Genomic DNA, 27,109 nt, shown 5'->3' with positions numbered 1-27,109 from the left:
TCTCTCTTCTCCCCCCCCTCTCTCTCTTCCTCCCCCCCCTCTCTCTCTTCCTCCCCCCCTCTCTCTCTCTCCCCCCCCTCTCTCTCTCACCCCTCTTTCTCTTCCTCCCCCCCTCTCTCTCTTCTCCCCCCCTCTCTCTCCTCCCCCCCCTCTCTCTCTCTCCCTCTCCCCCCCTCTCTCTCTCTCCCTCCCCCCCCTCTCTCTCTTCCCTCCCCCCCCTCTCTCTCTCTCCTCCCCCCCCTCTCTCTCTCTCCCTCCCCCCCCTCTCTCTCTTCCTCCCCCCTCTCTCTCTCTCCTCCCCCCCTCTCTCTCTCTCTCCTCCCCCCCCTCTCTCTCTCTCCCTCCCCCCCTCTCTCTCTCTCCCTCCCCCCCCTCTCTCTCTCCTCTCCCCCCCCTCTCTCTCTCTCCCTCCCCCCCCTCTCTCTCTCTCCCTCCCCCCCTTCTTCTCTCCCTCCCCCCCCTCTCTCTCTCTCCCTCCCCCCCCTCTCTCTCTCTCCCTCCCCCCCTCTCTCTCTCTCCCCCCCCCTCTCTCTCTCTCCCTCCCCCCCCTCTCTCTCTCTCCCTCCCCCCCCTCTCTCTCTCTCCCTCCCCCCCCTCTCTCTCTCCTCCCTCCCCCCCCTCTCTCTCTCTCCCTCCCCCCCCTCTCTCTCTCTCTCCCTCCCCCCCTCTCTCTCTCTCCTCCCCGCACTCTCTCTCTCTCCTCCCCGCACTCTCTCTCTCTCTCCCTCCCCGCACTCTCTCTCTCTCCCTCCCCGCACTCTCTCTCTCTCCCTCCCCGCACTCTCTCTCTCTCCCTCCCCGCACTCTCTCTCTCTCCCTCCCCGCACTCTCTCTCTCTCCCTCCCCGCACTCTCTCTCTCTCCCTCCCCGCACTCTCTCTCTCTCCCTCCCCGCACTCTCTCTCTCTCCCTCCCCGCACTCTCTCTCTCTCCCTCCCCGCACTCTCTCTCTCTCCCTCCCCGCACTCTCTCTCTCTCTCCCTCCCCGCACTCTCTCTCTCTCCCTCCCCGCACTCTCTCTCTCTCTCCTCCCCGCACTCTCTCTCTCTCTCTCTCCCTCCCCGCACTCTCTCTCTCTCTCTCTCCCTCCCCGCACTCTCTCTCTCTCTCTCTCCCTCCCCGCACTCTCTCTCTCTCTCTCTCCCTCCCCGCACTCTCTCTCTCTCTCTCTCCCTCCCCGCACTCTCTCTCTCTCTCTCTCCCTCCCCGCACTCTCTCTCTCTCTCTCTCCCTCCCCGCACTCTCTCTCTCTCTCTCTCCCTCCCCGCACTCTCTCTCTCTCTCTCTCCCTCCCCGCACTCTCTCTCTCTCTCTCTCTCTCCCCCCCCTGTTGTTTTGACTTTTTTTTCCAAAGTTCAGTTTGCCAAGCCTTCCTGTATGTGCTCAGCAGCAATGGATTTGCAATTTATGCTGAACAATTGTGCATTTATCAGTGAATGTCTCCAATATGTGATGGAGGGTATGTCATTGAAGCAGTTAGAGATGGATTAGCCTTGGACACTATCATGATGAAATGGACTCTTGTGATGCAGTGAAAATGTCCCTTGAATTGGAAGCTCCGATTCAAGTCTCTCCTCCTCCAGAGGTGTATAATAACATGTCTGAGCCAGTTGTTTAGAAAATATCTATCCTGATGAAGTATTGCAGAGATGTCTTTGGACTGAGATGATTAACCTTCAACAGCCATGATAACCTTCCTTTGATCTAGCTATGACTTGGAAACCCATTGCCCCCATGAAAATATTTTGCATGCAAACTGTTTGCTGATCCAGAAATCAATTTCCAGTTTTGGAAACAGAATTTGGAAAGCGTAATTGCTGATCTACATGAATCTTTGCAACAGTGACCTTGGGCGTGAAGAAAAATTGCAACATGAAGAATTTGGCTTCTAACTGAACAGGTATCGGTGAAACCATAGCCTGACATCCATCAGTATCCTTAAGAACAGAGGAGGAGGAGTTGTGGTCTTTATTGAAATGTGTTGAATCCAATTTTATCCAAAGAAATTCTCATTGACAAAGAGGAGGTACTGAGTGATCTGGCAGTCTTGAAAGTAAATAATTTGGGATGAAACTTATCCCAGGTTATTGAAAGAAGCAAGGGTGGAAATGGGGGAATGACCATTATCGATTCCTGTCTGATTACGGGAGAGGTTCCAGACAACTGGAGGACAGCCAACATGGTACCATTATTCAAGAAGGGAACTAGGGGGTAAACCAGGAAGGTATAGGTCAGTCAGTCTAACCTCTGGTGTGGAAAATATTGTAAGCAATTCTGAGGGACAGAATTGATCTGCATTTGGAGAGGCAGGGACTGATCATGAGTATTCAGTATAGTTTTGTTAAGGGGAGGTTCATGTCTGACCAACTTGATTAAATTTGTCAAAGAAGTGATCAGATGCGTTGCTGAGGGCAGTGTAGTCTACTTGAACCTCAGCAAGGCTTTTGTTAAGGTCCTGTATGGGAGATAGATGGCTCATGGGATGCAAGGATACTGGACTAAGTTGGATCCAGAGTTGCCCAAGTGGCAGGAAGCAGAGGATAATGATTGGTGTTTTTGTGACTGGAAGCCTGTCTCCGGTGGAGTTCTGCAGATTTCAGTGTTGGAGCTGTTTGTGGTACACATGGGGAAATAAATAGACTTGAGTGTAGGAGCATTGAATGCTAAGTCTCCAGCTAATATGAACATTGGGGTGATAAGCAGTGAGGAGGATAGCTTTTAGAATAGAGGAGGAATGTAGATAGGCTGTCCAGTAGCAAATGGAATTCAATCTGGATGAGTGTGAGGTGATGCACTTCGAAAGGATAAACAAAGCAAGGGAATACCTGATGAACGGTTAGACCTTGAAAAGCATTGAGGATCAGAGGGACCTTGTTCATGTTCACGTTTACTAGTCCCTTAAGGTAAGGAGGAGTATGGGATACTTGACTTCATTCACTGGCATAGAGTTTAACAGTAGAGAAGTTATCCTTGAACTGTCTAACAAGTTAGTTAGGCCACAACGAGAATTGAAATCCATTTTATAAGAGAGAGCTTCTGGCATAGACTTGATGGGTTGGAGGGCCTTTATCTGTGCTGTAGATCTGAGTTGGTTTAACCCTTCTGTCTGTCTGTCTATTAATTGTGTTGTGACAACATCCATATCTTCATTATGTTCACATTGTGCAAAAAAAATAGTCTGTGCCTGGTGGTGGTCTCTCTGGCCACAAGGGCAGTGGGAAGTGAGAGCTCCCTGTTAATTATGTGGAATCAATTTCCTTCTATATGTATGAAAATACACTTATGATTTTGCTGCAAAGAACAACAGGAAATCGTTTTTGTTAATTTGCAATTGCTAATGGTGGCTATTACAACTGAAAAAGTACGACAGGGAAATAAACACTTGAAAATGGGGGGCAAGTATTGAGACTTCTGGTCAAACACTCTTAAGGATCTGTGCCTGAGTGTGTGTACAGTATCTGAAATATGAGCAAAGTTTTATCTTGCAGGTGGTCACTGAACTGATGGTGTATATTTTATTTTAGATTTTCAGCAATTGGATTTTTATGGAACAAAGTTTGTTCCCTTTTCTATTTCTCACAACTGATCTGCAAGATGACTAAATAGCTTGTAGTGTTACATTGAGAGGACGACAGATAATTGTCTTTTTCGTAAAATGGTAACGTGACTGAAATAAATGGAACTACTGAAAAGTATGGAAGTAACATTTTAAGGAAATTGATGAGCTGTTGAGCAATCTAATTGGTTTTAATGGACTTGAGAAAATGGGGGTTAGGGTGTCTCTAATCCTCATTCCTATTACAAAATTTGAGGGGCATGGATAGGGGAAATAGGGAAAAGACAGACTTTTTCTGAGGTCGGGGAGTCCAGAACTAGAGGGCATTGGTTTAGGGTGAGAGGGGAAAGATATAAAAGAGACCTAGGGGACAGCTTTTTCACGCAGAGGGTGGTACATGTATGGAATGAGCTGCCAGAGGATGTGGTGGAGGCTGGTACAATTGCACCATTTTAAGAAGCATTTGGATGGGTATATGAATAGGAAGGGTTTGGAGGGATATGGGCCGGGTGCTGGCAGGTGGGACTAGATTGGATTGGGATATCTGGTCGGCATGGTCAGGTTGGACCCAAGGGTCTGTTTCCATGCTGTACATCTCTCTGACAACAAATGCAGCGAGAGCAATTTTAAGTGAAGTCCGGATTAGTTTCCAATACTTTTTTGTTTCAATAGCCCCATCTCGAGTGCTATCGCGGGAAGCGAATAAGGTGTCACAAGGTTGGGCATCACTCGAATCGTGCCCCTAGGGACAACACCGAATAAAAATCATAATGACCATCAATGGAGAGAAAATGAAGCTTCTCGGATTTGCGTTTGAAATATCGATTGCAAGGAATCCTATTTAATTACAATGAATGCTTGGAGCGATATTGTTTTCAAAGGCAGGCGGCAGGCAGCTAGCTGAAGACTAGAGGTGACCGCCTCCATCAGCTCTCTGGCAAGGAGCCAGGCGGAAGCTCCGAGAAAAATCCGTTAAAACCCAGGCAGCAGCAGCCAGCCAGGCAGCTTTACAGGTCCAGAATCGTACCGGGTGGCTCTTTTTCCTTATTTGATTTCCGTCCCGTTTTACCCGGAACAAAACCCGCTCCCGGCTGCTTCCAAAAGGCGTCAATTCATTGGACAAGGTCATGACAGGCTCTTCCCTCTTTGTCTGTGAACGAGCTTTTTGGTGACCTTTTATTTTCTGGTGCTCCATGAGCCTTCTTGGAAACTATCGCAAGAAGACCAATTATGACGGTTACGAATCTTTGCATTTGGTGGACAGCAGTGCAGGGGATTTGGACAGGAGGCTGCCAGCAGCTGATGCAGTCCAGACGGTGAACCCAGCGACAGTAGCTCCAGCAGTGAGCGGCCCATTTCCGCAGCCAGCCCGCTGCAGCACCATGGACAGCTCAGGTAATTGCTTCCCACCACTTGTGGCCATGAGCCGGTATAACTTACGTGTATCTATTAATATTACCAGAAACGTTGTGTTCACTTTTTTAAAAACCCTTTGCACCTATAAACACAAACTTAATCTGTTTCTCGTGCGTTTCTTTAAATGCAACCAGCCGCATCGGATTAGCTCCTATACGGCAATAATGCCGTCCTATGATTGTTAAGATTAGAGTGATGCTGGAAAAGCATAGCAGGTCAGGAATTCCTGATGAAGGGCTTTTGTCCGAACTGTCGATTTTCCTGCTCCTCGGATGCTGCCTGATCTGCGTTTTTTCCAGCACCACTCTAATCTTGACTCTAATCCCTAGCATCTGCAATAGCCACTTTCGCCTAAGCTCTTATGATTCTGTTAGTCATTGGGGTGCCAGTATTGCCTTACATTTGCTGCTTTAGTGTTTTCTGAGCAGGAGGATCTATTACAAGAGACCATTGTTTAACACACCTTTCCATAAATTGTTATATTTCATCATATTTAGTTACCAATTTAGCTAACTATTTTGTTAACTAAACTATGTATTTTTCCCCAAATACATATTCCTGACAGTGATTTAGCAATTCCTTTTTTAAAAAAAAACATTTCAGGGATGACAATGATATGACCACACCTGGCAGCTGTGGTATTAGCAACCTCTGCCAGCAAGGTGCATTGGGTAAAAGTAGTTTGGGGTAATTCATGTTATCAATCTTCCTTTTTCTTTGTCTTAGGCCTTCCACAAACTAGTGGCAGAGGATCCACCACAGTATTCTAGCTAAAAAGAGGCACTGTCGCTACTCTTTAATGAGAAGGTTTATTGCATAACAGTAACTATAAGTAGATTTGGCCAAGCATAATTATTAAAGAGGGCACAAATACATCTGGTCCCTTCAAAAGCTGAAGTAGAATTCCTTGATTCTACTTAGTTTGCTGATTTTACGCACACTTTGTGGAGGCAATGTAAAATGAACATTAACCCCTTCAGAATCATTGCCTCATAACAGGCACTGCTGTGCATTGACAAATGGTGTACTTTAGGTAGCATAGTGTCCTATTATAAACTATGGTATTTTATATCTTACAACACTTTTGTTTTTGTCTTTAGTTGTTTCTTGTGTTGAAGTTTGGTTCACTACTATTTGTAGACTTATTGATTTTGTAAAATTAAAATTGTATTATTAAATTTGACTGCTTATAAACTAGTTGAGCAACAAATCTACACTGAAATAATTTTGTAATGATCCTTTGTCCCAGTTGAACGATCTGGTGCATTTTATCTAGATATACATAAAGCCAACAGCTATGATGTTGCCACCGGATGGTCTTTGACATTTTTCCCCTTATCTGCAGTCCAGGTACTGAAGCCAATTATAATACCTCTACCAATGCTGTTAAAGAGAGCATAGTAGTGATTGAGTGAATTCTATTTTTGTTTGTTTGCATACTGAACAGTATCAAATCTAATTATTTAATTGACTTGGACTTGGCTTTGGGGTGTAAGCTGCATTGTTTTGTAGTTGAAGTTTTGGACGTGGGGTGACTGATAACCACCTTGTCATTTGCAACCTGCCAATATAGATCACTGGATCAGAATAAAGATCTGGGATACTGATGGACTGACAAGTCCAAAGTTTTGGCATTAGATTCAATGGGCCGGGCTCCAGAATTAGGCTCTGTATCAGAAAAGGATGAAAGAAAACCAGGGGATGTTGTCAATCCTAGATATTTGGTTCATTTGTTTCTTTTCCACATCAATGATTAATTCAAAACATAACAGTCGCAGCTAAAGGACACCTGTACAAGTTCCTGAGATGTCACTAATTTACAAGCTAAACAGTTTCAGGCATGGAATTATGAACTGCAGTATTTTGGTATAGAATCGTGACCAATATTATGCTTAAAAAGGAGGACAGAGATTTTTTTGGCTTGTGTAAGGACTATTAATCATGACTCATTATTAAATGAGTTGAGTTATATAGTTGAAATGTTACAACTGCAGATAGAATTCTATTTCCTCTGTTTTTATCTGAGAATTTTACACACATGAAAAATTGTCAACCTGATCCATTTTGTTGTTTTAGTGAGTGGCGTATGATTCTGTTATGTTGCAGGTGCTGGCTTGAAACCAAGGCTTGTTCAAAACTATTCAGTGCTGTCAACATAAACTTGTATAACTATCCTTTCATCATTCAGCACTTAAGTGAATCTGAACTCACTTGTGGGTGTCTATATGATGGGGCTTGTGAGTATGAGGAGAGCCTTACTTTGGCAGCAGAATTTTATATCTTAATGAAGAGCCACTGTAGCATCCTATGTGAATTAAAGCAAAATAATATGGTTAATGGAAATCTGAATCAAAACAGAAGGTGTTTGAAAGCATCTGTGGAGGAAGAATTAATATTTGGAGTCAAATATTACTGTTCTGCAGAAGTATTTTTGCCTGCATTGAAATATTTGAAATTAGTGTAGTAAGCCTGACTGCATTTTCAGATTTTCTTTTTTATATAAACTAAAAATTGTGACTACCGCTTCCTTTTTTCTTTTAGATGCTCTTGTTCCAGTTGCAAAAATGCATTGTGATGGCATCTGGAAGTTGTACAATAGCTTTCATTTAATATGACATCAAAACATAATCAATTTTTTTGCATCATATACTTAATGGCTGAGCCACTATGCTTTCTACTTTATATCCATGGCGATTGTCATCCAAAAGGAAAAGGAAACCAAAAAAACTTAGCATTTATAATGCTCTTTTCATGTCCTCAGGATGTCCAAAAGGACTCTACCATTCAAGTACTTTTGAAGTATACTCCCTGTTGTAAAAAAAGTATGACAGTTTACATACAGAAAAGCCCTAGAATCAGGAATTTGATAGGTGGCCAGATACATTTGTTTTAGTGATGTTGGTTAAAGGATAACTATTGGCCAGGGGTCCAGCTGAATTCACTCATAGTTCTTTGAATAGATGGAATCAAGTTTGCTACAATCACTGAAGAAGCCAGCTGGGTTGTTGGTTTGACTTCTACATTGTATAACACATTTGAAAATGCAGCACACTCACAGCATTGAACTTAGAACTAATGGTATATAGGCGCACATTATCATGGATGACAATTTTTGTCTCTGACATTCATTTGCTTAATTTCTGAAAGGAGATTGAGAAGTGTTTCAATAGACAAAGCTTATGTTCTAAGGAATATGGGGAGAGGGGAAAAAAGGTACAACCTTGTTGAAACATTGAAATGACTTAACTAATATCTTTTTGGCTTTTAATAGGAAAGTTATGCTTGACAACATCTCAGTACCTGAGACTTATTGTTCCCTTTTAGTACACCTTGTCTGTCTTTTAATTTTCGTAAGCACTATGGGGCTTCACTGTTAAACTAGTTTACAATTTAAATACAGAACCAATTTACTTTCCTTTTGTCCTCCTTGCACTCTCCCTCTTTTCTCTATTTCATAGAAATGTGCTCTGTCTCTTTTTATTCATGTACTTTGTGTCATTGTTTGCTGCCATCAAAGTAATAACAACCAGTAACAATTGACTAATTTCAAGGAAATATTGTACCAATGGGTAATCATTACCTTGGATAAGAGCAGAAAGTGCTTGTGTTAAGTATTTAAATATGTTGAGCAATTTTGGATTCCAAAATTGATTATTCAACTCATTGACCAAATCACACTGTTCAAACTGTTTAGAAGCACCAACTCAAATGAGTTTAACATCTAAATTTTCCAGCTATTTCATAGAACATTTGGATTTAATATGAAAAACTGGTCTTGCAGTCCTAGGATATATTTCCCACAAAATAGCAATGAATGTAATTGTGTACACATTATAATCATTGAAGCAGTAGGATGGGGCTGTAAATATGAAATTTGATGCATATCTTGCTGAATAAGTATACAAAGTGATTCCAAAGAACTCACTCAGACTCTTGGTGAAGTTTTATACTCCAGTTACTCAAGTTTGAGACTTGTATTTCCAAAGATTCTCAAATCAATTTTACACAAAGCCTCTGCTAACATTTTGGATTTACTTGTATTTATTTTGGCTTAGCATAAGGATCACTCCGTTAAGCAAGACACTTCCCCACACAAATTGTATGATATATAATACAGCTTTGTTCAGAACATGCCATCATGTGAATTGGGAAAAAAAGGGCTTTATAAGATCATGGCTGATTTGATTGTAACCTTGAATTCACTTTTCCACTGCCCTTAAACTTTTTACTCCCTTTCTCAACAAGAATCTAGCTCTGCATTAGAAATATTCATGGATTCTACTTGCATCGCCTTTTCAGGAAGCATTCCAAAGACCCATGACTCTGAGAAAAAATTGCCTAATGTCTGTTTTAAATGGGAAATCCCTAATTTTGAAACAGTGACAAATAGTTTTAGATTCTCCCACAAACCCCCTATCAACCCCTCAAGCTCTTCTATGCTTCAATTGATTTGCCTGTCATTCTTCTCGGCACCAGTGGATATAAGTCTAGCCCGTTGGAACCTGTCCTCATAAGATAGCCCAACCTGTGCATTAGTTGAGTAAAACATTTCTGAACTGGTGACAAGGCACAGTACTGCAGATGTAGTCTCACCAGTGCCTTGTATGACTGAAGCTGAATGTCCCTTCTCATGTTTTCAATTCCCATCACAATAAATTGTAACATTTTATTAAGTTTCCTAATTACTTGCAGTGCCTGCATACTAACTTTGATTCATGCATGAGGACTGTCAGATCCCTTATGCATCTCAGTCCTGCATTTTCTCACCATTTAGATAACTTCATTTAATTCTTCCAGCTAAAATGGACAGTTTCACATTTTCCATATTATACTGGATTTGCCCACTCATGTAACCTATCACTTGTTTGTAATCTCATGTTCTCTTCACAACTTAATTTCTTACCTATTCTTGAGTCATCAGCAAAATTTGGCAAAAATACCTTCTGTCTCCTACTAAGTCATGGACATATGTTGTAAACTGTTAAAGTCCTAGGACTGATTGATTGCTATGGCACACTACTCATTACATCTTGCCAACCTGAAAAAAGATGTATTTATGCCTACACTCTTCTTCCTGGTCAATCTTCTATTACTTTTATCCTAACATCATGAGCTTTCATTTTCTGCAATAGCCATTGATGTGGCAACCTATGTGCAATTTGTCCCCTGTATTCAAAGCACGCATTGTTTCCTCAAAGAACTCTCTAATAGTTTGATCATGCTAAAGCAAAATTGGAATTACTGGATGTCAGGGGGAAACCTCTCCACTGGCTGGAGTCATAACTGGCTCATGGGAAGATGGATGTGATTGTTGGATTGAATACTCCCCACTTGACTGGATGGGTGAAGCTACAACAATAATCAAAAAGCTTGACACCATCAAGGACTAAGTAGTCTGCTTGATTGGCATCACATCTACTCCCACCAGCGCTCAGTAGCAGCAGTGTGTATGATCTACAAAACACACTGCAGAAATTCACCAAAGATCTTTACATAGTACCTTTGAAACCCAAAACTACTTATATCTAGAATGACAAGGGCAGTAGTTTCATGGGAACACCACCGCTTGGAAGTTCCTCTCCAAGTCACTCAGCATCCTGACTTGAAAATATATCACTATCCCTTCACCGATGCTGAGTCAGATTCTTGGAATTCCCTTCCAGATTGCATTGTATGTCAACCCACAGAAGGTGGACTGCAGCAGTTCAAGGAAGCAGCTCACCACCACCTTCTCAAGGGCAACTAGGGATGGGCAGTAAACACTGGCAGCCAGCGTCCGACCAGTGAATTTGTGAAAAGGGCACCGTGTTTTGTTTAATAAAGTCATGTTGACTCTGCCTAACCACCTTGAACTTCTCCAAATGCCCTGTTAAACTTATTAAATTGCTTCTAGTATTTTCTCACTGACTGACAGATGTCAAACTAACTGGCTTGTAGTTTCCTGCTTTGTCTCCCTCCTTTTTGTTTTGAATAAAACAGTTACATATGGTATCTTCAAACCTAATTGGGCAATCCTTGAATCAAATGAACTTTTGGAAAAATAAGAACCAATGATGCATCAACTACCTCACCAGCTACTGCATTTAAAACTTGAGGAAGAAGTCCATCAGGAGCCAGGTACTTCTCAGTGCACAGCTCCAACCATTTGCACAGAAATACTTTTTGGCGACTGTGATTTTTTTTTTTTTCCCCCTTGCTTTTCATTTCCTGATGTATTTCTACCTTCTGTGATATTGCTTATATCCTCTGTAGTGAAGATTGCTGAAAAATTCATCTGCCATTTCCTTATATTTTCATAATGAATTCACCGAGCTCACTTTCCATAGGATCAACACTCACTTTGCTAACTCTTTGTCATTAAATACTTAAAGCACATCCTTTACATTTTTGTATTAATAGCAAACTTTCTGCTGTATTCTAATTTTTTTCCCCTCCTTTTTAATATTTTGGGCCATTACTAAGACAGACCAGGAGAAGCAACAATCTTTTGACCTATCAACTTTGCTAAATTGCAGAAGAACCTCGATTATCCTAACGACACGGGCAGGGAGTATTTTGTTTGGTTAATCGAATGCTGGATAACAGTTTAGCCAAGCATCAGAACCTTGTGATCTTGTTTGGATAATCTGAAATTCGGATAATTGAGGTTCCTCTGTACTTTTTTTATCTTTTAACATTTCTAGTTAACTACAGATGGTAGGTCCATCCCTTGGAATATTTCTTACTCTTTGATGCTATATATTTTGAAATATCCAATTAAATGCCTACCTTTTTGCATTTCTATTGATCAATTCTTTTCATTTTAATTTAGTGATTTCCCTTTAGCCACCTCTGCTTTTGTACCCTCTTAACTGTCTTTATTTAATTATTTAAGAAAATAATCCTGGACACATCCTCCCCTCTGTCCCGTAAACTGAATGTCCAATCCAGTGATATGATGGTTGCACTACCCAGGAGTACTTTCACCATGAGATCATTTAACTAATCCTATCTCATTGCATAATACCAGATTTTGTACAGCCTGTTCTTTAATTCACTCCAGGACATTGTTCTTGGAAACTATCTTGAAATCATGCTTTACTGCTACTTGTGGATTTTTTTTTTTGAAAAATGACCATAGTTCAGCAGGTTGCAGTGGTTTATAATTTTAGCTCTTCAATAGGGAAATAACAATGGATTGTTATTTCCCTCACCCTCCCTCACCACCAGACGCCTGGAGGAAGAACGCCTCATCTTCCACCTCGGAACACTTCAACCCCAGAACATCAATGTGGATTTCAACAGTTTCCTCATTTCCCCTTCCCCCACCTCATCCTAGTTTCTAACCTCCAGTAACTCGACCTGTCCAGACTTGTCCGACCTGCCCAGCTCCTTTTCCACCTATCCACTCCACCCTCTCTTCCCTGACCTATCACCTTCATCTCCTTCCCCACCTACCTATTGTACTCTATGCTACTCTCTCCCCACCCCCACCCTCCTCTAGCTTATCTCTCCATGCTTCAGGCTCTCTGCCTTTATTCCTGATGAAGGGCTTTTGCCCGAAACGTCGATTTTGCCTGTCCTCGGATGCTGCCTGAATTGCTGTGCTCTTCCAGCACCACTAATCCAGAATCTGGTTTCCAGCATCTGCAGTCATTGTTTTTACCAGGGAAATAACAATGTTAGCCTTTGCAAGTATTGATATGAGGTAATGGTTCTGAAAGGGATGATGTTGGAGGCTGCATTAAGCTCCACCCAATCTGGAGATATGTTGTGCACTTGGGTAGAGAAATGAAGAAAATAGTTGGGGCTTGGGAGATAAACCTACCATCTAGTTCTTGAGTATAAGACCGATATTGGCCCTACAGTCATTTCCTCACCATAGATGGGAGGTGCACGTGAGCTCTCTGCGGAATCCTCAGCACAGCACACTTTGAAGGAATTGCATTGGTAATTCCTTTATGTCTGGCACCCTCAGCCTACATTTTTAAGTTGAAGACCCTTAATGGGTTCTGATGAAATTAATTAAAATAGTTACTCAGGAAAGGTTGGACTATTTTATATATGTCTATTCTGAGTAACTATTAAACTGACGCTGTACCTCTGTCACACACTCCCAATTACACCACATCTAGACCCTTTTCCCTCCAATAATATGGCACTCTTCCACCATCAGACTCCATTTCTCCCACCCATTCCAGCCTATCCTGAACATCAACACTTTGCACCCTGTCATCCTACCCAACTGGCACTCTACCCCTGTACCTGGCTTCTTCTCATCTGGCATCCTGTTCCACATCTCCCAAACCCCTTCACTCCCAACACCACACTCTCCAAGCATTCTTCATTTCACTTATGTACTTCCGGCAGCTGTCAAAGTGGCTTGATAGATCTTTTAAATTGTAGAATAAGCCAGCTGACTGCTGTGGAGAAGGAAGTATGGTTTCCCTTCCTCTGACAATTCTGCATGATGAAAGACTTCTGAGTGGAAGTACAGATCTGCAATACTGCGGAATCCCCTCTTGGAACTGCAGAGCCCCCTTTTTGACAAAAGCAGGTCTGAGTGGGAGTCTGTGTGAAATTATCCCTCAAACTCTGGCCAATTGTTACTGATTGCTGTTGTGAAGAACAGCTAGAACAAATTTGTTTTTGTCCTTTTGGATTATTAATTCCTCAACAATGGCATCTAAGATGCCAACATAGGCTTTAGCTATTTGTACAAATATTCAATTTCTTAAGAATTTGTTTTTGTTTTCTCTCACTCCACTTTCACCCTCTATTAGTTACCCTTTTGGTTTTCTAATATTTCCCAGTCTTCTGGTCTACCACTTTTCTCTGCAGCATTATACATCCTTTCTTTCCATTTGATACCATCCTTACATGGTTAGCTACTGATTATGTGCTTGTCTCATGGAATCTTTCTTTGTCAATGGAATATACCTGTGCGAGTAATGAAAAACTCCTTAAATATCTGCTATTGCTGGTTTGTTAATGACTTTTTAATCCATTTTTCCCAGTTCACTTTAGCCAGGTTTATCTTCACGTCCTTTTTAATAATTGTATTGAAGATCAAGACTCTGGAGGCTGAGTTTAATGCTCAAGAATTGGGACTGCTGCCAACCTGTCTGAGTAAAATTTGTTAGTTACAAACCCGATGTTAACATGTCAATCTGCCGTAAATCCAAAAGCATGAGCATTCATTTCATTTTAAAAAGCTAATTAACATGTTTAAATATGTTAACAATGCATTGTATCATGATTTTACCTTCCTTGTCATAATGCAGTGCATGCATGGGCATTGCATTCAATTGAGTTTGTATTTTGGTGAGGAAGTGTTACAAAGATGGGTTTAACAGTTCAAATTGGGACTGCTGCTGAAATCATCATCACCAGTGCTATGGTGGATGACCTTGTCATCTGACGATCATTTGACTTTTCACAACATTCAACATTGCATTAACCCCTTTGCTCAGGAAAAGCCCTAATCAGGAGGTGCTGCAACCAATATTTTTGAGAATGGAATTTGCGCTGAACATGGTTCTCAAGATGGGAATTGTACTTTCAGTGGGCAACTCCACGTCTGGTGAGGATGAGAAGCAGACTGGCAGCTGTGCCTTTGATCTAGTAAGGTGACCAAACTGCTGCAGAGCAAAGGCCTTTGGAAAGGATTTAGGGGAAGGCAAGATCAAGCCAATAGAATCTACTGGATATATTTATAGCTGGTGCCATTTAGTCATCTCCAATGCCACAGGTTGTCCAGGGTGATCTGTAACCTGCTGACTTTGCTTTTGTTGTACAGGCAGACACCTGATGCCTATAAGGTAACAATGGTTCAGAAATTGTTCACCAGAGTCCTTGCAGGCCTCAGCTGGAGACGTGTGGGATCTTGCAGCCAGCCATGCAACAGTGCATCAAGGTAGTGATGATGACCTGTTCAGGCATGCACATAGCCTTTTTGTTGTGTAAGGGGGAGGTTCTTTGAGACATAGATGTCCTTGTACACCAGTCACTGAAAGTAGGCATTGCAGGTGCAACTAATGATGAAGGCGGCAAATGGTATGCTGACCTTTGTAGTGAGAACATTTTGAGTACAGGAGCAGGAATGCCTTGTTGTAATTGTACAGGGTCTTGGTGAAACCACACAAGTATTTTCTGCAATTTTCACCTCCTTATTCGATACCATGTGTTCTGGCTGTGTTAGGAGTGCAATAAGGTTTCCTCAGATGGAGGTCTGATGAATGAAGGGAGTCTGGATTGGCTAGGACGATATGCACTGAAGTTGAGAAACTTAGAAAATCCTAACAGGCCTAGACAAGGTGAATGCAGGAAGAATGTTCCAATGACCAGGAAGTTCAGAACCAGGGGTCACAGTCTAAGGATAGGTTTGGGCTAAGACTGTGAAAAGAGAAATTTCTTCACCCAGTGAGTGTTGCGCTTGGGGAAATCTTTGCCGTAGAACGTGATTGAGGCCAAAATATTGTATGTTTTCAAGAAGGAGTTAGATATAGTTCTTGGGGCTGCACTAATAAGAATTTATGGGAAGACCATGCGAGAGGTACGGAGTTGGATGATCAGCCATGATCACATTGAAGGGTGGAGCAGGCTAGGAGGGGTGAATGATCTGCCTTGGCCCATATTTGCTCATGCCTGACAAACCAAAAGGATCCTCTCCATGAGGTCTGTGGACAAGCACCTGTAATCTGTGAAACATTGGGAATGAAATTCTTTCTATTGATGACTTAATCAAAACCTCCAGTGAGTACAAAATCCTGCATTCTACTGTCACTAATATTTTAATTCCACATATTAAGTATCTGCTCCATTTTTTTTGTTAGATCACTTTATGCAGATATGTGTTCTACCAAGCTCTGTTCTTCATCTCCGTACAACTCCAACTAAATTCAGAATTTGGAATATGTGAAATCCAACCAGATCCCACAGAGTATTTGGTCATCTCTATCTGCATTTCTTGTCAACCTTTTTTAAATTTCATTTGCAGATACTGAACCAGATTCTTTTTGAAGGAATTAATGATACCAAACACCAGTAATCTATTTAAACATCTGTTACACTTTTTTAAAAAATAAATGATATCGAGATTTTTGAACTCCTACACAATACAGCCACACTCTGGTTTATCTCTTGCATCAATATTACACAAGCTTCTCAATTTCAAACTGTTTGGGTGAGGTGGTGATTGATGGTTTCATGAATTTATTAGTTAAGCTTGCCCAGTTGGCATGATGAGCTTTGAGAGCTTTTTGTTACAAATGAAGGCAAGTTAATGGGTAATCTCCGTTGAAGAATGTTTAGTGACCTCACAGGCAGAATGTTACATTTTGACTTGATTAGAAGAAGAATAGCTGAAACAGTGTAGATTTTTTTTCATGTTAGGCCTCACGGCAAACTGGGAATCAAATCCCTGCTATTTCCAGAGTTGTCTCAAAAATTAAAGATTTTATTAAAGTATGCAACTTTCCACAATTTGTCTTTTAGACTCCATTTGGTAGAGTGCATGGGCCAGCTTTCTGTAGATAATATACATTACTTTATTACAAATAAATAGATTCTAGGTACAGAAAAATTGTGAACCATTTGATATATAACAATTATTTAAAACTCTTACCCCTTTTATAAACCCCTTGTGTGTATACCACTCCATTGTTTTTAAAATGTGTACGTGTGTATACCCCTGTGTATACACACGTACACATTTTAAAAACAATGGAGTGGTAGATGGAGGGAAAGACTGGGAAGGTATTCAATTGTCCCTGTTCACAGGGTTTGCTGAAATGATCCTTCTAAACTTCTGAGGATGTACTGCTCGTTGAATCTCCTTTTACAGATGTTTACGCTTGCTTGCAGGAGGTATACGGGAACTGGATCATGCTTGTAAAGTCTTGGGCTAATCTGTTAAGAGCCACAGCTTGCAACAAGCGCTGAAGAAAAAGGCAAATTAGTTTTCTTGAGGCTTAGTGATTTTTACTGCAAAGCCGAAACATTAAGATCTTACTACTTCTGCCAAGGATTTACATGCTCAAGCTGTTTCAGCTACCTGGGAGCCAACTGCATGGTTGTTGGCAGGAGGAAGCCCCTTGAGCCTGCTCTGCCATTCATTAAGATCATGGCTGATCTGTGGCCTAACTCCTTATGCTTATCTTAGGCCCATATCCTTTTAACACCCTTGCTTAATAACAGATTTTCTATTTCAGATTTAAATTAAACCATTAAATTAGCAAATTTAAGGAAGTGTTCAAAACTTCCACAACTGTGTTTAGAAGTGCTTTCTAACATCTCTTTGAATGGTATGGCCTTAATTTATAAACTCTGACCCTGGTTCTAAAATCTTCAACCAGAGGAATTAGTTTATCTTTATCCAACTTTCCCTGTTATATCCTGAAGACTTCAATTAGATCATTGCTTAACCTTCCTAAATTCCTGAGAATAAAGGCCTAATTTGTCTAATCTCTTCTCCAAACTTAACCCCTGAAGTTCAGGTATCCTTCCCTAGGTCTGGTGCCCAGATCTGCTCTCCATACTCTAAATGGAGTCTCACTATGGTTTTGTGTAACTATAGCATAACATCTGTATCCCTACTGATGCAGGAGAGTGGCAACATTAAACAATACTGTTCATTGTATTTGTAATTAATAAATGTGATAATAAATCAAATCCAGTTGTGCACTTGACCTCTAAATCTCTTTGGACATTCATTGTACTTTGTGGCTTTCTTAAAAAAAATCACTCTGATCTGTCTGTCTTTTTGTTCCAAAGTGGATAACATCACATTGCTTGTATGAAAATCCATCTGCCTTAGTGGTGTCGATTCAATATCCTGTTGTAATTCTACCCTGTCGTCAACACTGTCTATAATGTTATGTTGTCAGCAAATTTGGATGTTTGACTTATGCTGTTATCTAAGTTAATGAATATTCCAAATAATTGAGGCTCCAACACCGAGCCCGACAGGACACCACTAGTCACGTCGTGTCAACTTGAATACTTAGCCATTATTCCAATACTGCTTCCTTCCACTCAACAATTTTCCTATCCATATAAGTAATTTGCTTTCGTTTTCTGTGGGCTTCCACCTGAGCTGACAGTTTTGTGTGTGTGACTTTTTCAAAAGCCTTGTGAAAGTCCATATAAAAAACATCCATTGACTTACCTCTATCCACCACCTTTTGCCACCTTAAATGAGGTTTGTCAGGCATGATCTACCCTTCAGGAATCCATGCTGACTCTCCCTGTTAACTGAATTTTTTTGCGGTGATCAGTTAGCCTAGTCCTTGATTTATGGAGTGCAACATTTTTCCTACCACAGATTTTAGGTTAACTGGTCTGTAATTACCTGGTTTCACTCTTTCACCCTTCTGAAAGAATGGAGTGCCATCAACAAATTTCAATCCAGGGGAATAAACTCCTGAATCTAGGAAACTCAAAGATTATGGTTAGGGCACTGGCAATGTACACTCCTAACTCATTTAACATTTATGGATTGAAACTAAAAGGTCCTGAGGATTTGTCACTTTGCAGTTTTATTAAATTCCCCATTATTGATGACTGACTTAAGCTAAAATTATTTAAACCATGTCCCTGATCCTGTTTTTTTTTTTGTTTGGACTTCTGACAAGCTATCCTCCTCTTCTGCTATGAATACTGCAGCAAAAATAATTTTTGAGCATGTCTCATGTCTGCTATTTCTCATGGTTATTGACAATATTCCCACACTCTCTTCTGTGCATATAATGTACACTTAACCAGCTGCATGCCATTTTAGATAACTTTTAACATCTCTTTATGGTCTGTGGAGCAGTGACCAATTAGCAATCAGCTACTTGTTGTCAACATAGTCATTTAGCATGGAGGTAAACCCTGCAATCCACACCGTGCATGTCAGACATAATCCTAAACTAAACCCAATCGCACCTCCCTCTGCTTAGTCTTTTCACCTTTAAGCCTTTCTCCTCTCATCTTAAATATATGCCCTGAGTCTTGAAATCCCTCCCACTAGGGAAAAGAGACCTGTTATTCATCTTATGTGCGCTATTCATGATTTTATAAACCTCTGCGGTCACACCCCAACCTCCTGTGCTCCAGTAATCAATATCCCAGCCTTTCCTAATAACTCAAACCCTTTTATTTATGGCAGCATCCTGGTAAATATCTTCTGTACCCTCTCCAGTTTAATAATATCCTTCCTATAACAGGGTGACCAAAACCGCACACAGTACTCCAGAAGAGGCCTCACCAATGTCCTGTAAAATCTCAACATGACGTCCCAATTTCTATACTCCAATGTCTGAGCAATGAAGGTAAATGTACTAAACGCTGTCTTAACCACCTTGTCTACATGTGATGCAAACTTAAAAGAATTATGTACCTAAACCACTAGGTGTCTCTGTTTTACAACACTATCCTAGCTCCAATGCGTAGGTAACCGGTTTTCACAGCTGCTTGAACAAGGGAAAAACAGGAATGGCACTGGCACTGTTACTTCCTGCTAAAAGCAAGATCTGTATTTTAGAACCTTAGAGTCACTGGGTGCTGAAAGTAGGCTGTATTTGGCTTGAAGCAGACCCAGCAATATTCTGCTGCTATCATAAAGAAATTAGCAGACATCGTTATGATGTACATCAATGATTTTCTGTGGAACTTGAGTAATATATGATAAATTCCTTTTATTTTATCAAAGGTTGGAAGTCAGGCTTCTAGAGCCTTTGAGCACGTAGGCTTTGACAGTAAGTAGAATGATTTGTAAGTAGTGTGACTTTGGCTCAGCAATCTTGTATAAGGTTTTGCTTGTGCCTAATAAGAGTCCAAGATCAAAGATGCTTTTGCATCCAGTGAAGATGCAGATCGGTTAAAAAGTTTGATGAGAGAGTTAAATTTGTTACAGTTAAACCTAGATGATATAGATCTACAGTACCTTGTATCTCAAACTTTGTCTACTTTAAATAAAAAAAAGTTACTGGTTCCTAACCATATCATAATGTGAAAAGCTTTGTTCAGTATTGTAACAGGATATACCTGAGAATATGACAATAAATTAAGAGATGAGTGAATATTCATCTGATTTTATTTTCACTCTGCATTTTTTTTTTGTACAAAGGTATTAAAATATCTGGTATCTTGACGCAGAGGTAATGATGTGGCTGTGGTCAACAAAACCGAATCAGTAGTTCTATTGAAACACTCCCTACCAAATATCTTGCATATTCACTTCCGGAATAACAACCCCTGATATTTAATTGGTCAGTTTTTGCAGACCATTATCAGTGCAGTTGTGTAATTAGCAAGATGTAAAAGTACTAGCATTTGAACAGTTGCTATCTGAACAAGCATGATAAATTCCACTGATTCTAAATGATTGAACTCTGTCGAGTCCAGAAGACTGCACAGTGCCAATTTCAAGAGTGAGATGCTATTCCTCAAACCTCAGTTTCATTGACCTCCGCCTCTTATATACCAGTGTGAGATTATAATGGAGATTTAAAATAAGGAAGCAAAAGCTCAGGGTCAATGTTTGTATATGGAAGGCAAAACCAGTAGAACAGTTGTGATGGAAACTGAAAAGATGGAATGAAATCATTTTGGCAAGTGTGGTGGAAGGAAATGTCAAAGGAAGCTATGGGAATTGGTAGAATTTGGTAGATGTTGCTCAATAGCCATTCCCAGGAATAGAGATCAGGAGGTTGAGGAAGGGAAGAACCAGTGATGAATAATTTGGAAATAAGGAAATACAACTTTCATGTTTTCCAGTTTGGGGGGAATGGGAAATAGCAACCAACAATTATCAATATATTGGGGAAAGAAATGAGGGAGGGGGCCAGAGTAGGAATGAAATATTATCCCAGAAAAAGACCAGTACAGCCAGGCCCATTTGTATTCCTGAAATAATTTTTTTTTTATTTGACTCACTCATTGCCTCCAAGGAGTCCTTCTTCAAACTAAGAACAAGTTCAAAAGAAACTCAGCAGGTCTGGCAACATCCATGGAGAGAGTAATAGAGTTAACCTTTCAAATCCCATGTGACTCTTTAGAACTGAAGCCTTCCAAAGAAGTTATTGGATGTGAAATGTTAACTCTCCCCAGATGCTGCCAGACCTGCTGAGTTTCTACAACATTTTGTTTTCATCTCCGACTTGCAGCATCCGCGGTATTGTAACTTTTATTTTCTATGAACAAGTTCAGACAGGGGTTAGTGAATGAGTTGGTTGGGCCTCTGATCAAGAACAAAGTCAAGTGCTACCTGCCTGCGGTATTTGAAGATGGAGAGGTTAGAGGAATATTCATGGTGAAAATGAAAATTATCGACCTGTTTATAAAATTGTCTTTGGTAGGTCAAATCTCTTGTGTCAGTAGAAAGTGGCACTTGTCCTTACATTAGCACATTCATTTTGAATTACTGAAATGGCTTGAGAAATTAATAGACTGGTGTCCATTTTGGTTTCCCAAAGTAGCTATGTTCACCTTAAGGAGCAGGATAATTGATCTTGAACTGCAGCTTTTTACCATTGATGAGTCAAAAAAAAATGCTGAATTACTTTCCTGCTAATGTAGTAAATGTGCATCAAATAATTCTTGATAATTGATTTGCATAATAATGACGTGTCCTGTTTCTATTAATTTGTGTTGAGTCCTCTAATTCTGCATTGTAGTTTTGATCTTGGTGGGGCATTGGCTGAAAGAATAAGTGACATCTGTCATTACCACACTATTTGAACTCGGGCACTTTGCTAAGTTCAGGGCATTTCAGAAATGCAAGTTATTGGCTAGGAGGCTGAGGGCTGACCTATATAGAGGTTTATAAAATCATGAGGGGCATGGATAGGATAAATAGACAAGGTCTTTTCCCTTGAGGTGGGGAAGTCCAAAACTAGAGGGCATAAGTTTAGGGTAAGAGAGGAAAGATATAAAAGGGACCTGAGGGGCAACTTTTTCACACAGAAGGTGGTGCATTTATGGAACAAGCTGCCAGAGGAAGTGCTGGAGGTTGGTACAATTGCAAAATTTAAAAGGCATCTGGATGGGTATCTGAATGGGAAGGGTTTAAAGAGATGGGTTTAGAAAGATATGGACCAAGTGCTGGCAAATGGGACTAGATTAATTTAGGATATTTGGTTGGTATGTCCAAGTTGGACTAAAGGGTCTGTTTCTCCCTGGTGCCTTGGTATATCTCTATGACTCTGACCTGTAGATAAAACTCTGCGCCCTTTTGGTTCCTTCTTCCCGCACTGAAATAAGAACCTGAAACATGGAGCATTGAGCCTGCTGCCTTATTAGCATTGTATACAGAGATTAATGTCTTAAAATTATTAAAACCAGATGAATTGCAATGAGTGTATATTCAAAAATTGAATATTGCATTTTCTGTGAAATGACATTATTAGATTGCTGTACACAAAGCAGCAACCTTGTCTAACCTCAACTTGTACTTATTTGCCAAAACGGAATGAACAAAATGAACTTGTAAAATATCTGTTCTTGCTGTTAGTTTTTTTTTAATTGGCACCCACTCCCTCTCTGACTGATGCTGAATAGCTGCAGTGTGCACCATCAGTTTTTAATTTAATGTAGAGGCGATGTTTCCACTAGTAGGAGAGAGTAGGACATGAGGGCACTGCCTTAGAGTGAAGGATTACCCTTTAGGGTTGAGAAGAAGAGGAATTTCTTCAGTCAGTGGTGAATCTGTGGAACCCATTGCCACAGAGGATGGTGGTGGCCAAGTCTGAGTGTAATTAAGACAGCAAGGTTTATGATTAGAAAGGGCATCAAAGGTTCTGGGGCGAAGTCAGGAGAATGGGGTAATGAAACATACCAGCCATGATCAAATGGCAGAGTAGTCTTGATGGGCTGAACGGCCTAATTCTGCTCCGATATCTTATGGTTTTACGATCTAAAAGATTTCATGCCACTATTTCAGAGAGGAACAGAAGGTTCTCCCTGGTGCCTTGGTCAGTTTTTAAACCTCTCCATCCGAAAACTACAATCTTGTTTGGTCGTATTATCGAACTGCTGATGAGGGGTGTTGTATGTAAACTCAGCATTCTATTTCTGACGTTAAGTGTGACTCCTCTTCAGAATGCTATACTGGGTGGGAAGCATTTTTGAATGTTCTGAAGTTGAAAGGTGCTATATACCTATGTAAACAGTAAAAATCTATACATATATAGAAGTGACATTATTTTGTTTTAAAAATTCCAGGTTCTGATTGAGCCACTTTAATTCCAAAGTTTAAATGCTCCCAGCAACTCAGATATGTGTTTTATGGGAAAGGTCTAAGGAAGGCACGGTGGCTCAGTGGTTAGCACTGCTGCCTCACAGTGCTAGAGACCCGGGTTCAATTCCCACCTCGGGCAACTGTCTATGTGGAGTTTGCACATTCTCCCCATGTCTGCGTGGGTTTCCTCCCATGGTCCAAAAATGTGCAGATTAGGTGAAATTGGCCATGCTAAATTGCCTGTAGTGTTAGGTGAAGGGGTAAATGTAAGGGAATGGGTCTGGGTGGGTTGCTCTTCGGAGGGTTGGTGTGGACTTGTTGGGCTGAAGGGCCTGTTTCCACATTGTAAGTAATCTAATACAGGGTCACTGGATCCAAAATGTTTCCTCTCCACAGATGCTGTCAGCCCTGCTGAACTTGTCCAACAATTTCTGTCTTTGGATCAGTATTTGCAGATTTTCCTTCCTCTGTTCACAATTGTCTTCATTGAATTAAAGTGTGGTGCTGGAGGGCTGGTGAATTTCTAGTGGCACCAATATTCAGGAAACGGAAGAGTGACAGACCAGGAAACTTCATGCCATCCAGCCTAATATTGATGGTTGGGGAATTATGGAAAAATGGTGTCTACAGCAAAAAAAAAGTTTAATTTGGCAAGATGTTGGTTAACGGACAGCATGGATTAATTGAAGGTAGATTCTGATTTAACTTGATTAAATCCTTTTAAGGTTACAGGATAGGTGAATAAAAATAATGCATGTTGGACTTTCAGAAGTACCACACAGGAGGCTTGTTAAGTACAGGAAGGCCCACAGAATTAATAAGGGAATGAATAGTGGTAGGATGCTGAGTTGGTCCATTGACAAGAAGCAGACCGAGGTAACAAATCAATGTTTTTCATACTGGGATGTGCTTTGCAGTTGTCAATTTTGAGTTTCTTATTCTCTATCGTGTTTTTCTTCAATGTGTATTACCCATATTTGGCTGAAGAGGGAAGCAGTGTAAAGTTGGAAAATGATAAGAAACTTAACAACGTAGCAGTCATTAACATGGAGGACTATAAACTTCAAGATTTAACTGGACTTGTCTATCAAATGTGGAAAAATATAGAGATGCACTTTGGGAGGGCTCCTTTTTTAAGTGGCGTGATTTTCTAAATTGTGGGTAAGCAGAATGTGGAGAAAGTGAGGTCTGCAGATGCCAAAGGTCAGAGTCGAGCAATCAGACCTGGCCCGAAATGGCAATTCTCCTGCTCTTCGGATGCTGCCTAACCTGCTGTGCTTTTCCAGCAACACACTCCTCTGGTAAGCAGAACGACCCTGGTGTCTATGTACACACAGGTTAAAGCTGGTATTTTATGTTCATAAATTAGCTAAAAAACATGGGTTTATAAAACCGAGGCATCAAATATAAAAGCAAAGTGATCATGGAACCTGTTTTGTACAGAGGTCTCAGTTTGAGTGTTGTTGGCTGAATAATAATGATGTGAAGACCTTAGCAAGGGGGACAGGTGGAGTTTACAAGAAATTTGCTAACTGGATTGCTGATAATGATTTTGATTTAGAAGCTGTGTAAAAGTTGACTGTTCTCCTTAGAATAGAAAAAGCAATGTTAGTCTGATGTGGTTTTAAAAAAAAAATGACAGTCATGGGAACTGATTCGTTGAGTTGAACTTGTACTTCATGAAGAAATGAGCAAAAAAACACAGGCTGTGGGACTAAGCATGACTGCTCTTTCCAAGAGCCAACACAAGCACAGCAGGCTGAATGACCTCCTTCTGTACTTCCTTCCTACTCTTCAACTCCATGAAATACTTGTATTTGAAATACAGTACCAGGAAATGTAGAAATAGTTCAACAATGTAAAAAGTCTGGTACTGTCATTTGAGAGAGTTTCTCATTTTTACCAAGAAGAAACCTTTTTGTCCAAACCTTAGGATCACAAGGTTTTTTATAATGTTGTGAACTTGTTTTGACTGAATAATTAACTATTTTAATGACTATTAAGTTTGAAGTATTGAATTGTCATGTCATTTGCAAAAAGCGTCATTTGATAACTTCTCAAGGAAACATTTGCTTTGAAGTGGAGGCCTAATTTTTTTGCTTTGGATGAATATTTCATCACTTTTTTTTTTCCAAACAAATATAAACATTGACGCAAGACCATTGACTTACTTTGGTTAATTACATCTAATTGATCATAGATTTATAACTATTACTCGAGAATCAGAGTGGTACCCTTAGCATTTATATGGAAGTTAATAACCTTGATTAGGAGTAGTTGTATCTTGCAAAATTGATATCACTGGAACAAATCCAGTTTGCTATAAATTCATTTCATAAAGAAGTTCCAACCTCCAGGGAGAACCCTTTGTCTATTGGACTGGAATATATTTGAATACAAGTTTGTGAGGGGAAAGGATGTAACTATAATCCATTGCACCATCTGTTAGATCTCCAATGCGGTCAGTTTCAAATATGTTTGTTTAATAAACTGTATGCTTTAAATATGTTGGAAACTGATTGATAGATTATTGCGTAATTAGAGTAATTGCTTATGAGACATGGTGAGTCAATAGCGAGGAGTCCAAATCTCAAAAAGAACAACAATTTGAGATTTGGTGATCTTGCAATTCTATCTGGAAGTTCTGTACTACCGAATAAAGTAAATGTTTTCTATCTTTGTACTGGAGACTTTGTTTTTCCAGGTATTTGTGATTCCATAAATATCTCAAATTTGACTCTGTCTTTTCAAAATTAATTTGCTCTTTCAACATCTTCACTTATTCTTGAACATTTTTTTTGTGTGATTTTTGGCTTGACCTGTCATTGATCAATAATGCTTTAACTCGGAAATAGGCAAGTGACTTTCCACACATGCGATTGTTCAGCTTCCACACTTTGCTGAGCCATTTTTAGTTACCTTTCTAAAGCAATTTTTTTTTGATTGCCTTTCAACACCAATTTCAATTTTTAACTGTTTTTTCCATATAATTACATCATTTTAACTTTTTTTATATATCTTTGACGTTGCCTGTCTTGCTGGAACTGGATTTTCAACTTAATCCTGTAAATAAACCATTTGCTGCTTTACTAGGCACCTCCTCTCCAGACATGGAACCTACATTTGGGGGAGGACTGCTGGACATGGTGAAAGGAGGAGCAGGACGACTTTTCAGCAACTTAAAGGACAACCTTAAAGACACCTCAACAAAGGTGATGCAATCTGTAGCGAGGTAAGCTGTTGTGAAATAAATTGCAGTAAAAATAAAAATAGCCTCATAGTCTTCCTCCCTCATGTTTTTAAAATTTGCAACAAGCTTATCTTGTTTTTTTTTAAATATATGGAAAATTTTCCTGTAATAACTATATCTATTCATCTTCTAATGTAGTGTTTTGGGTTTTGATGCACATTCTTTCCTGGGTTTTCCAGTAAGTGGACATAATGACCTCTATGATCCAGAGTGCATCTGTTTCCTGTATAGCACCTAGTTAACCATTGTATGACCCATGAATCTCAACAAGGAACCCTATCTTTGTACATCAGCAATTGGAGCATGGTCACATGAAACTCCTCTCTTCTGGAATTGAGTAAACTTACATTTCTGGGAAGTCAGCATCTAAAGCAATGAACCAGCAAATTATCATTTAAAATGGTTGAATGAAGGATGAACTCCCAAGCAGTGGGCCATGGCATACAATTTCTTTTTATGAAGAACTGATCCTGATTGTAGATTCTAGTCTCAGAAGCTTATATTTTGTACACTACCAATTACCTTGGAAGTTAAATAGGTTTCAATATCTATTATATCTCATAACTATATGAGAACAAATCTAACATTACCAGGCACTCACTAGTTTATCAGAATTTGAAAATAGCAAAAAAATTTTATAATCTGTTTGTAGTGGCTCTGATAAAGTAAACAGTTACCTTCAATAA

The 27,109-nt window shown here is 40.3% G+C and overlaps 1 protein-coding gene across 5 annotated transcripts in view; it reads left to right on the top strand.

Annotated features, from left to right (window-relative positions):
- The window catches only part of dnajc6 (DnaJ (Hsp40) homolog, subfamily C, member 6), a 146,755-nt gene that overhangs the window by 16,105 nt on the left and 103,541 nt on the right, over positions 1 to 27,109 (top strand). For 2 of the 5 annotated variants that reach the window (XM_087990684.1, XM_043699436.2), the window contains exons 1-2: positions 4,265 to 4,950; positions 26,267 to 26,405. In XM_087990684.1, the coding sequence (XP_087846810.1) occupies positions 4,749 to 4,950; positions 26,267 to 26,405 (341 nt within the window). In that variant the 5' untranslated portion in view covers positions 4,265 to 4,748. Of the gene's footprint in view, positions 1 to 4,264; positions 4,951 to 26,266; positions 26,406 to 27,109 lie in introns of those variants that run through there. The other 3 variants (XM_043699440.2, XM_043699435.2, XM_043699441.2) reach the window with 3 other exon arrangements.

This window comes from Chiloscyllium plagiosum, unplaced genomic scaffold (genome assembly GCF_037043375.1).
Source record: "Chiloscyllium plagiosum isolate Xiang-an unplaced genomic scaffold, Cpla_swu_hap1 HiC_scaffold_9, whole genome shotgun sequence".
Classification (NCBI taxonomy): Eukaryota; Metazoa; Chordata; class Chondrichthyes; order Orectolobiformes; family Hemiscylliidae; genus Chiloscyllium; species Chiloscyllium plagiosum.
Note: the sequence above shows the minus strand (reverse complement) of the source record. Positions and strands in the feature narration are given on the sequence as shown.